Source organism: Thermobia domestica, chromosome 6 (genome assembly GCF_964235325.1).
Source record: "Thermobia domestica chromosome 6, izTheDome1.hap1.1, whole genome shotgun sequence".
NCBI lineage: Eukaryota > Metazoa > Arthropoda > Insecta > Zygentoma > Lepismatidae > Thermobia > Thermobia domestica.
This window is the reverse complement of record NC_137459.1, coordinates 57,930,467-57,944,371: the sequence shown is the minus strand read 5'-3', so window position 1 is coordinate 57,944,371 and position 13,905 is coordinate 57,930,467. Positions and strand designations below refer to the sequence as shown.

At 34.6% G+C, this 13,905-nt stretch overlaps 1 protein-coding gene across 2 annotated transcripts in view; it reads left to right on the top strand.

Moving 5' to 3' along the window:
* LOC145688022 (tRNA (cytosine(34)-C(5))-methyltransferase-like) overlaps window positions 1–13,905 on the top strand; it is a 202,690-nt gene that overhangs the window by 106,127 nt on the left and 82,658 nt on the right. For both annotated transcript variants that reach the window (XM_081761693.1, XM_081761694.1), the window contains exon 14: window positions 5,513–5,665. In XM_081761693.1, coding sequence (XP_081617819.1) covers window positions 5,513–5,665 — 153 coding nt within the window. The remainder of the gene's footprint in view (window positions 1–5,512; window positions 5,666–13,905) is intronic.

The following is a 13,905-nucleotide window of genomic DNA, read 5'->3' as shown; positions in this document are numbered from 1 at the left end:
AATACTAAAGAACAAAGATTTTATATATGTTTGAACCAAGGATCTTCTTACTGTAATTTATCTTTAGACCCTTCTAAGATAACATATATAAACATCTTCAGTTTGAGGACAGAAAAATAATCTTTTTAGTAGCAAAAACAAAAAAATTTAAACATACAGATTATATAGACTTCGCTAAAATCTTCTACCACTAATAATAATAATAATAATAATAATAATAATATAACTAATACAAAGACTACATATATGTCAGACACAGAGCCAGACGTCTCCCTGTTACAGAGGGGATGTTATAATTTACCAGAGAGTTGACCACGGAGGTCAAGCAGGGGTAGCTCAGATGCGAGGAACGGGAAGACGAGAAGTCTTTCGTTCTAACTAAGAGAAAACAACAAACACTCAACACGAATTTGTATTTTAAAAGAAGTAAATGAAATACTAATTCTATTGCAGTTTAAAAATACAAAAAATAAATAAATAAATAAATAAAAATAAATAAATAAAAAAATAAAGCAAAAAAGAATTTGCGAATCTGCGTACATTACAGTGTGCTATATGTGTGACCAACATGACTGTCTTCTTGGATTTAGTTTGAAAATGTTATATCGGGAGGAGTCGAGTGACTTGTCGATTTAGGCTGGCTTCTCGTGAAAAATCCAAATGTAAAGTTATTTTTTTTTTACCTACCACTACTTCTTTATGGACCTTTTTTTTTAAATGTATAAGTGTTGACTTTATAACTGTTTTGTCCGTAAATTCCTTTTCGTATATGTTTAAAATTCTGGCCCAATAACACTGACCTTTAAAGTCAGGGAAATTAAAGTGATGTAAGGAAAGTGCGGAAAATCCTTCGGCATATGTCGAAAATCAGGGAAATTGCTATATATTCACAGAAGTACCTTTTTTAGCTGCACATACAAGAAGAGCACTTCAAAGAATTAAGATAAGGAAAAGGCTGGAAAAGAAAATTATGTCTAGAAATAAGGATAAAAAATATAAAGAGCGTTAAGTAGTGCCAAAAGTGGTAAAACTTGAAACTGAAAGAAGAACAAACTAAATAAATTAAAATGCTACAGAAAAAGAAAAAAAAGTCAGGTTTCTTGATTGTAGATAATCAAAGGGAAGATCAGATCATGTTTACATGTTCATGTTTATAAGTGCAGTCAGAATGCTGTGATGTTAAATATATCGTTAGTATGTACTTACTGTTTCGTACTAGTGTTTATTGTATTCCAAATATAGGAAGTTTGACTTACAATTGTTTACAGTAAGAAAGCAAGCTTATATTGTATTTCAAAAATAAGGAGAGTGCTTAACACTATGGGATGGTGGAGGCCAATTATTATTATTATTATTTTCTGAATCTCTATAATTATAAATGATAATGTTCGCCGTGTCGATGGTCAGGAAAAATTGATTTAGTCATGGAAATTCAGAAAACGGTTGGGAACTTAATAAACCCTATTAACACCACTAACTAAAATGAAAACGCATCCGAATTTTACAAGCAAAGGCAAGTTAAATCTATAATCAGATTTGACTGTGAATTAAATAAACTGTCCTTTTTGTTGAAATATATGTTTTTTAAAAAAAAAAATATTGTGGAAATGTATATATATAATGTGGGTGGGGGTGTGTGCACATACGCATTTATAAAGTTGACTGGAAATCGATGTACCGTAACCCTTTCACTACAATTTTTTTTTTCGGAGTGAAATATATTAATATATGGTTATTTTAATCAAAAATTGTTGTCAAAATATAAAGATAAAAAAAAAAAAAAAAAAAAACATTTCCCGCTGTTTCGTTTTTCAACGTAGGGAGGGTTGGGACTTATGTGTCCCACTGGTATTTTTACGTGGGACCTATATGTCCCAGTGGTAGTGAAATGAATGATCATCCTGTATTTTCAATTATGATATATTGTCAGAAAAACACCTGTATCATATTTATGATTACAGATATTTTACATTTCGGTAGCTTATTCCAAATTGCAAGCTCTTTATTAGTATTTGTAACCACTGATTTATCGCTAGCAGCTGGTTCTTCACATCCATTTGTTCCATTATCTCCTCTTTCACCTTCACTGCTAATTGATAATCTTCGTCAGCTATGGCATCATCACTTACGCAGTCAACGTCAGAGTCGTTAAGAAATCTTTGAGTTTCATCTGCATCGTGCTTGCATTTACGACTTCGTACAGCACTGACATCTGAACTCATTTTACCTCGATGATCGAAATAAATAGGTATGGTTTTCACAACCACTGGGATAAATATGTCCCACTAAAAATACCAGTGGGACACAATTGTCCCGAGTGTAAAAAGTAGCTAAAAAGCATGTCCCTCCTGAGTACATGATTTATGTATAAATTAAATAGGTTGAAAACATTGAAATGGAAAAGTCACTGCAAATGCATCAAATAAAACGTGAAACAGTTACCATATTGAATAATAAACAGGAAGACATCTAGTGAGCAAAGGGTTAACAATCAAACTTGACAACAATCCGACCTACAAGTGAAATATGTAATTATAAGAATTCTGTAAAACATTAGCAGGCTTCTATTTACCAATAGTACATTGATTCATAGCAATATCATGCGATGAATTACTACTGGTTCTCAGAATATATCGTGGGACACATATGTCCCAGTGGTAGTGAAAGGGTTAAACATACACGTACAATATACAGTTGCACACCTACGTTTGACACTTCAGGAAATGTTCATTGCTATGTGCTGAATTTGCACAAAATCAACTTCCGTCCCATTAAAGTAGTACATTATCTTAAATTCTTCTGTGATAGGTTTAGTGACATGAGTGATGATGTTACATATAGGAAGATGGTAAATGTTTTCGTTATCCTGGAGCGGCCAGTTATATGAAATGGTCGAGCAGGACTATACAAATGTGTGAATTTAACTTTCACATCGCCTTTCTTCTTATGCCTAGAGAACACTAATCTGAAAAAGAATCATAAACGCATGCTACGTGTGAGTTGGTAATGATGTGTGACATCGTACATATAGGTTGCTGTTTACAAGAAAATTGGAAAACATTGCTAAAGTTTTCATCTAAATTAATCCTCTTTGCTTCAATTGAATTTACAGGTCTTGTGTCCTAAATATTTTACATCCCATTCTATACTAAAATAGTTTGTGTTCCACATCTGGAAAGTTTTGTTTCATGTAATGCGTGTTTATTTTGAGTGTTGATACGGAAAGGCAACACCGTGCTCCAGATCATCACAAGCTTGAGAAATTGCTTTTTCCAATTTCCTAAAGTGTTACGGAAGCCCGTAAGAGAGAGAGTTGGAGAGCTGTACTCCCATCTTCGTCTTTATGTTTTCGAGCGCCGAATCCGGTCACTTCTCTAGTACTCGATATAAGTTTTTCACTATGAGCTGACTAAAACTGACTACAGGTTGGACATTTTCTCACCTATAATGAACATGAATGTTTCTTACACCTACCAACTAGGTTTTGTGGTGGACAGATACCGTGTACGTGGGTTTTCTCAGCGATTCTCGCGTTTCCTCGCACTTCATTCCACTATTTCGTTCAGTATCATCACTATCTCCGGTAGCCTCGAAGATTAATCATGAGACGTTGAACTAAAATAAAAAAATGAATATATTAGAGAAAACTCTAGGATAGACAAACATCTATATTTATCAGCGCTTCTTAAAAAAAAATCCTTTTGCTTTGCTAACCGCATGAGGTATTGGTATCAAATTTTGCATGTGTGTAATATAGACCTGACGGTCATAATCATCATGATGGGGATCTTCAGATCTTTCGTGCTGAATTTGGCCTAACATTTTTTTCTTCATAAAAAAGTGGTTTATCTCATAAATAAATAATAGTAGGTAAAAAAAAGTAACATCAATTTGAACTATTAAAAAGAAACCAGCCTAGATCGATGTCGTTCGATCCCTACGAATTTAACATTTTCAAACTAAATCCAAGAGAATTTCAAGATGGATGGCTGCCATGATGTTCACACACCCCTATCACGTAGCATTCTATCTCTTTTACCCATGGGTCCCGGGTTCGATTCCAGCCCCCGCCAAGTGAACTTTGTGGTGGACAAACACCGTGTGCGTGGGTTTTCTCGGGGTTCTCCCGTTTCCTCCCACTTTCTTCATTCCACCATTTCATTCATTACTCATCATCACTGTCTCCTTTAGCCTAACCGGCATAACCGTGGGACGTAAAACTTAAATATTTCATTTCATTTCATTTTTCTTTTACCCATATCCTTAACTTGATCTCAAGTTCTCTAATAACAAGTGTATTTCCAGATTTCTTTACCTTAAAACGTTTTAAGCAGACCGTTAACAATACAACTATACTCTGGCCGGCGAACGATGATTTCTGACAGTGCAGCTCACGAGGACGACTGATGAGTGCGGTGTTGCCATGTGCTTCTCGCGCAATGGGAGAATCGTTTGCTTCCTCGTTGAGGATGGGATGGGGTGATTGAAAGTTTGCCAATGTGCGGTTGTTACCATGGAGACGCGACAAGGTTTGAACCTAAGGTTGGTTGACCTGCTGTGTGCTGCTTGCTTGCCGTGGCCTTGTGCAAAGCTGTCAGAAATCATCGTTCACCGGCCAGGGTATAATTATTGGACCCTAGGCACTCGAGAATCCAGTATTTTTATTTAATAGAATTTTCGGGTATACTTTCGGATTCATTATAAAATAAAATAAAAAGAGATGGTTTATGCATTCTAATGATAAAACTCATATTCTGACTCCATGTTGCATACACAAATATTTCTCTTAATTGAAAAGTATTTAATTTTGAATAGATCTTGCACATACACAATGTTGATGAAACGGTCTTTCTTATATGCTATAATTAGTATTTGATAAAAATTTAACGCGGGCAAGTTCGTTAGTCACTGTAACGGCATTTTCCCTCCAACACTGAGAAAATTACTAGTAAATATTGTTTACGAGAGCCTGCTCGTGAGTACAAACTTCGTCAACCTGTATCTATGAAACTATAAACACTATAGAAAAACATGTTCAGACGAGTTATTAAATCATTGATCCTAACAACTGTACCAAATTGCATGAAAATATGAATCGATGGGTATCACTTTCACATTTTTGTGTGTGATTTAACATGCAATGACTCATAGGCTTGTAATAGAGCGCTTACTTTGGTAAAAAAGTTCTGTTGTTCGATCCCAGGCCATGTGACCTTGTCGTGGAAGATCCAATTTGTAGATTTAGTCGTTTTCACCCACTTTCTGATAACACAATTTCTTCCATCATTATTCTTCTCCATTTTATCATCCTCCTCATTTGTTCTGTAGGACAACTTTTGGAAGATCACCTAAAGATTAAAATATTTATATTCATTTTTTAATTTTATTTTCTGTAATTCCATTTTAGATATGAAGTTCCTTTAATTTTTTTTTTATTTTTTTTATTTTTTTTTTATTAACAGTTAATATGAATTGAAAATATGTCTAAATAACAAACGTTTACTGTTTTCAGCGAATGGTTCATGCATCGTACAGTACGATGATCCTCAAGACTTCAAAATTAACCTGGTTGCTTCGAAAACTGATGAAAGTATTAGACTGTGTGTATCACAGAATTTAAAGTTACACTATGTATGGCTGTGTGATGAAGACAATTGGAAGCTAGGTAAGAGTATTGTACCAAATTTGAGTGAAAAATGTAGTATTTCCAGTAGGAATTCAATTAACATTTTTTGAGGGTATTTAAATAATCACATGATCTTTTAGCATTAGCACTTCATAGTATGCTGTTGCTGTGCTAGGTATGTTATTTCACAAAATTGGCATTAAGGATATCATCACTGTTTTTTCTAAACATTAAATTGACGTCAATCTTCATTTGTTTTTTAGGAGGTACGTTCTAAGAAAAATATTGGTTACTTTTAAGTTATGAAACTACAGGAAATGGTAAAGAACAAAGAAAAGCAGTTTACACATACTTGGTTGATATTTCAGTTACTGAGTAAACAAATTCTCTTGCTAGCTTCGTATATTCCTAGCCGGGAACACGCGCAGAGAAAGCAAAACCTTTGGCTATTTACCCACAAAGGAGCACTTTAGATAAATGGAGTCTGGATACCCACTCTACTACTGTAGTAAACGTCTTATAATCCAACTCTTTTGGAGGGGAGAAAGTATGTTGGAGAACGGCTTATAATGTGAAGGTGATCTTGCATGATGGTTTGTGTACCCGCTAAGTGCACCGTATTCAAGCTCTTATTATGGTTCGGAGCCTCCCTCATTCCTCATGTATTGGTTGTTGCGTAAGGACGCAAAAGACAAAAACTCAACGAATGAGGGAAGATTGAATACTATACACTGATCTTGTCCCGATAGGTTTAACGTTTTGGTAGATATTAAAGCTACTAACCATACCCCTTCCCTTTCCATGTCGTATGCCTTTCATATAATAAGACAAAATGATCGTCTGATTTCCAGTGAGCCGTACCTTTGGTACTTCACAAGCCGACCATCTAAATTTCGTAATCACCATTCATAGTGAATTCTGCTGTCTACTGGCGTTAAAACAAATATGTGCTTAGATTACGGAACGGGCTATGCAATATTAAGCTTGTTATGTCGCCATTATTACTTTGAGAACTCTGTCGTGAGGAAATATTAAGATTCTTGTCTAGTATGGAAGAACCAAGTCCTTCTCCAATGGAAGTGTAACACGGTTTGGATCCACGTTAACTGCATGCCCACATCTCATGTAGTTCGAGTTTGAAAAGGGACGTTAAATTCAAACACATTAGTATTTTAGATGTAGTAATCTCCCCTTTTTTCATTTCTCCTGTTCCCGTCTCCTTTAACCTAACCGGCATAACCGTGGGACGTAAAACTCAGATTTCATTCATTCATTTCTTCTGTTTGTTTAACTTTTTGTTTTGATTCAATGTGGGTATTTTGTCATTTTGGATTTATCTGCATTTAAATAAGTTCATTTTTTTTTCAGTTTTTTACATATGTATCGTTCGACGCAGGGAAGCGGGAAATTTTGAAGTAATATAATTTGCACGAATAAACACAGGAAAATATCTTTTATTGACGAAAGTGCGTGTATATAGTATGCCATTTCTTTACATAACAAAATGTCACAAACTTTTATTTACTTCTTAAAGATGACATCGGAAAGATCTGCTCCCCTTCACGTTTACATTCTAATAGCCTGTTACGAAAACTCCGGAATAATCGGTGTAACATATCCCGAGGAATATCAGTGATTTCGTTTTCAATCTTCTGTTTCAGTTCATGGATAGTTGCAGGACGTGTGTGGTATATGTTGCCTTTAAGATCTCCCCACACGAAGAAATCGCACACACTAAGATCAGGGGAACCCACAGGCCATGGAATGTCATCGTTACGTGGAATGTCAAGCCATCCAAACAACTGGTGAACGGCTTCATCGATTGTCGGACAGTATGCGAACAGATTAGATTCAGAATTGCGTGATGAGTTATAAGATAGGTGTTTAGAACCCTATAAGCTCCCTCGCTACGTCGTCGTACTCTTATTCAAGAATGTCGCCTCGCGTAGCATCTTTGGTGCGAGCGGTCCCGGATTCGATTTCTGGTGGGGACACTCGGTAGTAAAAGTGTAAAAGCGTTTTAGGCCAATCATTCTGAGTAAGTTTTTTCCTGAGTTTTCCTCATTCACACCTTGCAAATAAAGGTCCCAGGCCGTTTTCGTCCGTCCCCACTTCTCCGGGCAGCGTGATCGCCGAAGGACGTCATCCCTCACACGTGATACACTAAAATGACAATAGACACCGAAAATCTACGAATATAATTCCTAATTCCTGCAATTTTTCAGGGCCTGTGGTGCTTCATGACTAAATTCTACATTACTTTGCACACGAATTAGAACCTTTCTTTACTTTCGTTTTCTGTCAATTTGGCGGACGTACAGATCGATTGTTAAAAGACGCGAATCAAAAAATGGCAAGTTTATCGCGTAGCTGCTGTTTTATAATAGCGTCATTGCCCGATACGTGTTAGTAAGAAATTATGAGCGTACAGATATCGTTTAGCTTTTGGCCATTTTGTACAGTTTTTTTTTAAGTTTCATTAGGTACAAAGGTAAATGCCGAATATTACTTTCCAATAAATGCGCAGATGTTTGCTTTTCTGTATTTCCTTCTTACGATAGTGATATCGCCTAATGACCCAATCTCATATATGACAGCCTTAGCATAAAACTAATAAACATGTTTCGAAATTTCGTGTACAGAATGTAAAAAAATTGAGAAGATGATACTTCTTTATGCCATCTTAAATAAATACATAAATAAAACTGGTGGCCAGGATTAAAAATAAATACATAAATAAAACTGTTCTCATGTTCACTGTTTTCATAAATCTGCTTTCATGTTGTTTGTACAGAGTGTAAAGAAATTGCGAAGATGATACTTCCTTATGCCATCATATCTCATGCAATCTTGAACTGTTACCAGTAGCCCTTCGTAAAAAGCTCAGTATTTTTATCCTTAAACGGAGTCAAACAGATTTTTATGTTCTTTGGACGACGATTGAGATCTTTATTTAAATCAAAATATGAACATAATTGACGTGGGTGTCCAGCATTAAAAATAAATACATAAATAAAACTGCAACTCTGCCTACCAAATAATTTAATTTGATAGATTCTACGGATGGTATTTCCTGCTTCTTGTTTAACCCTCGTTAACACTTTTAGCAGGTGATACGTTAAGCTGCTTCATATTTGCATTGACCAAAGTTTCGTACTTTCAGTTCCTAATAGAGTGTCTTTGAAGACTGGTTTAATCACACCGAAATTTTCCCCATAATATGTGTTTCTTTGTATATATTTGAGGAGTAAAAAACGGTAATTTGATCAGATGTAGAAGGGTTAAATAAGTGTATGCGACTTGTTGCGGAATCTGAAACGAAAATTAGGAACGTCTAGAAAATTCGGAGAGTATCGAGGAAAATAATGTTGAAGAAACGAGATAAATGGTGGTTGGAACGGTCAGCTATAAAAGCTGGAGGGAGAAAGTGGAACAGGTGGCTGGTTTTAGATATTTCGATAGTATTGGCGGTAGTGTTAGCAGAGATCTGAAGTGTGAAGGAGAAACAAAAGCAAGGATAGGAATAACGAAAGAAGCCTCTCGAAAGAAGGAAAGTGGGTCATTAAGTAAAAGCTCATCCTAGTTACTTAAAAAACGTAAGAATACTTATTCAAACTTTCCACGCTCATTTCTTTTTTTTTTCTTCTTTTTTTTCGGAAGACATACATAGAGCATAAGTATCTGCAATATCTCGAAAGCTTTTCCATGACGGTAAAGATTTGCGACTTTCTTCACATGTTCCTATTTCCTATTTCAATATTCCTTAGACATGTGTGTATCTTCTGTCAAACATATTCAAAAAATTATAACATATATGATAATTGACTTAACTGAGTCTATAAAGATATTTACAGTTTTCAGTGGTATTAACTCACTCCCATTTTAAATACATTTTCTTTTTTTCTTTTTTTTTTTCTTCTTAGTTAACCTAAATAATTCACTACATTTTACACTATAAAACGTACTGTTTTTTATAAAACTCTAAGTAAAGCATTTTGTAGTATCGTTGTTCATGCGCTGTTTTTTTAATTTTAGTGAGAAGGAAGTGATCGAATTTATTTACACTCTACTGTATTATTTTCTGTGCTTACTCCTTAGCAAATTATAAGTATCAAGTTCATAGTTAGAAAATTTTCATCTTTGGTTATTTTTCTCTGTAGTGTCTATTTTTTTAAAAAAAAATTCTATGTGTTTTAGTTATCGAGAACAGTGCTATATTTTAGAAACTCAGTTTTGCCACCAGGTTTTAAATTTTTGAGTACGTTTTACTCTAGATATATATTTGATTACTGAGATTTCTTAGATGTCTATAAGAAACAGGAACATGTGAAAAGCCGCAATCTGTACTACCAACAGAAGAGAAATCAAATACTTTTTAAATATAGCACATGTTTATGTTTGTATACCTGTCTTCAGGATGTTAATACTTTAACAAACAAAAAAAAAAAAAAAAAAAAAAGTTTTATCACTGCTCAAAATGTTAAAACTGAGCCTAAGGATGGAACAATCTATATATTCTAATCCTCTTAGCAACTTCAATTTTATTATGTCTACAATAAATGCTTGCATTTTTCAATAATCCTTGACAAATTTGTGCCCTATGCACTCTTTAAATATCACAGTTCATCTTTATCATTCCACGACTATTACATATTTACTATCCACAATCTCTTCATAATAACTTATATCATAAACATCAACTTAAACATCCATCGACATTCTCATCACTGCCGACTTCAAAAATTACATCAGTTTATGTTTTTCTGTCAACATAATCCGGCGCAAGAGTCAAAATTGGTTGCGTCAGTTTTCAAATCCCGGCGTCGAGTCATTGCTTTTATGCAAATTTCAAAGGCCTTGAGCAAGTAGTTTGATACTTCCTAACAGAATCGAATTAGCGACAACTTGGTGTCATCAGAAGTGGAGAAAAGAAATGTTATTCGGAGAAATTCGAGTGGCAAGACATTAATTACCAAAATAAAACGAAAAGTCTTGCTATAATCGTCTTAAAATGAATAAGGTCCTCCTCTTAAAGAAATAAAATAAATCCTTTTAATGCCTTTTCTTTCATTCTGCCTCTTGCATATAGCAGACAAACTAAGTTTGAAAGTTGAAATGCAGACTAAGTATCAAAAACAGATGTTCTGTTTCTGGCACTTATCCTGCATTTTGAACATGCAAACTTAGCTTCCAGTTTTCTTCTCATGGTATATCTTACAGGTTGGCGACAAACGTGGAAAACCGAGAAATGTCAGGAAATTTGAGAAAACCTGGATAAGTCAGGAAGCTATACTAAGAGAATTTCGATTTGCTAAGAATGCGATTTTGAATTTTTGCATATTTTCATAAAGATTTAAAAATGAAAAACAAGCACTCAACCACATCTATATCGTATACAAATTTTAAGTGGCAACTTCAAATTTACAAACTTATCAATGTTTTCTACTAACGATGTATCTCAAACTTAACGTGCTGCAGCTATGCACATTAGCTTTTGATTTTCGCTTGTGCAGTGGATATGATATTGATGAATCACCCGCAAAATGCAGTTGGGTTAACGATGCAATGATAAATTCATATTCGACACACGCATAATTCCAATCTTTGTCTTTTTCTTTCCCTTTAGCTTCAGTTTTATCGTAGTTTTCTATGTCCTGTATTAAGTGAAGGTAGCTTATTAGGCAAGTGAAAGAACCTTGAAATACAGTTATTTATATTTGAACATCTGTGTTTTCATTACCATTAATTTGCTTTTTTTTTTTTCTGGAAGTGATTATGAGTTTAGGAAAATACCTGATAAAATTGCTACCAAAGATGTCAAAATCAAATTTATGTTTCCAGAGAATGAGGTTGCTGGGAAAATGCATTTTCAGCGTCATAAAATAGCATACATTTTCATTTATGGGTTACCATCATACGTTACTTATTGAAAGAGCGTGATTAATTTGTGGACTTTGATGAGGTTTTTAATAAAGGTCTCAAAAGAAGCAGAGAACAAAAATGTGAGATTCTGGAACACTATAAAAAGGCAAGTGTGCTTGCGTTATTCGACATTGGCGTTTTCCCGTGTGTTACGGCCTGTACAGCGCCACATTTCCGCTAGTGGCAGAAAGTGCAACTAATATCTTTTCCCAGTGTAATTCGCTTTCCCAAGGTCTCACTAGCATATTTACGAAATTTCTATGTAATACGTTCATTACAGCCCTTGCTGGACTGCTGTAAATATCGGCACTGTAATTGTAACTACCTTGTACATTGCTACAAATACCTAATGTATAACCATGATGCATTCATGTTACAATACACAAATTTGTACTTATCTAAGACTAGCTGAAATGCCCGTTCTTCGCACGGAGGAAATATGTTTATAGGAGATAGGTGACTCGCTAGAAATTGATTTGTGACTAATAAGTTTCGTACTTTTATGTATGAAGTGCACGAATATGCAAGAATGGAAAATTTGGTGATCGGAAATTCATTTACAAAGATAAGCAACAATATTGCTATTAAATTCGAATGAAGAAAATTGTAGTGAAAGGGAAGTCTGGTTTGTATTTAATGTTATTTTCATTTTATTTCATACTTAACTAAGTTGGTTTATTACAATACTTGCTTATAAACTACATTTGTTATCTTATTTAATGAGTAGATCTATAAATTCTTTAGGTTTCCGATTCTACAGCAAGCTACATATAACTGACCATAAGGAGAGCATGATTCTTTTAAATTAATACCACAATATGTTGTTTGTCCTTGTGCCTTATTTATAGTGGTGCTGAATGCTAATCTTACTGGAAATTGCAGTCTTTTGAATTGAAACGACTGTTCGGTAGATATGAGCAGAATCCTTGGAATAAATACTGTTTTTCCTTTATCCTTTCCTGACATTATTTTTGCTTCAATTATATTGTTTGATAACCGTTTCACGGTCATTCTTGTTCCATTACATAATGTTGGTGAATACAGATCTCTCAACAAAATTATTGGAGATCCAATTTTTAATCTTAAACAATGTAAAGGCATTCCTAGCACTTGCATTGAATTCAAAAATTCGGTGGGAAAGTTAACACTTTCATTTTCATCAATTGATTTATATATTCGTTCCTCGCCAGGAATCTTGTTATGAATTTTTAAATTAATATTGTCAACGACGCCATTTCTTACTGCTAGAATAGCTCTTTCAAATAACCAATTTGAGTTTGTGTAATTTTGAACAACGTTAGGGTAAACTCTATCTATTAATTCATCTGGACTGTGGACAGCATTACATAAATCACTTGTAAGTTCAATTTGGCCAGTTATACAATCAATTTGTAAGAGTTTTTCTGCAAAGTGTCTCGTTTCTTCATCATTGAAAAGTTGAACTCGCATATTTGTTGTTAATTGTACTTTCTTGACTCGAGGCGAGAGAAATGATTGCTTCAAACATGCATTTATTTCATCTGCTGGAGTTGATTTTGGAATCACTGGAAGAGTTTGCAGAAAATCTCCAGAAAGTATAACTAATGCACCTCCCATTAATTCTGAATTACCTCGGAAATCTTGTAGTGTTGTGTGTAATGCTTCGAATGATTTTTTATATGCCATTGTACATTCATCCTAAATGAGTACTTTAGCCTGTTTAAAAGTTCACCTCGTCCAGATGCTCTTGATACATTACAAATGGGAAATTCTTGTTCTGTAACAGTTAATGGCAGTTTCAAAGTTGAATGCGCAGTTCGTCCTGTGTTTAGATTAGTGGTGGTCACAAAAACCGGTTTTTCGGTTTCCTCCAAAAATATGTTCGTTTTTTTTAATTTGTTTTATTTCTGACCAGAATAGTATTTCGTTGTTCTCCGGAAACCGATTCCGTTTCCACAGAAATAGTTTTGTGTTTTCCAAAAGTTTTCACCGAAACCAGTTTCGGCAAAAACCGAAACCGATTTTGAAGAAAACCGAAACCAGTTTCGGTAAAAAACGAACTGATTTTCGAGAAAACTAAAATCGGTTTCGGTTAAAAACCGAACCGGTTTTATAGAAAACCGAAATGTCCGATTTCGGTTTTTCTAGAAACCGGTTTCCGGTTTTATAAAAACCGGTTTTGACCAACCCTAGTTTAGACATGGGAGTCAGCCTTTAGTAGAAGTAGTAGTAGTAGTAGTACAAATAGTAATAGTAGTAGTTGACAGTAATAGTGGTAAAGTCGAGACGTTCTATTGGTCCCCAACCGGCTTCCTTTGTACTCAAGCAGAAAATTTATACTAACCGCCCTCATAAATAACACTCCAAATAAGCCATAA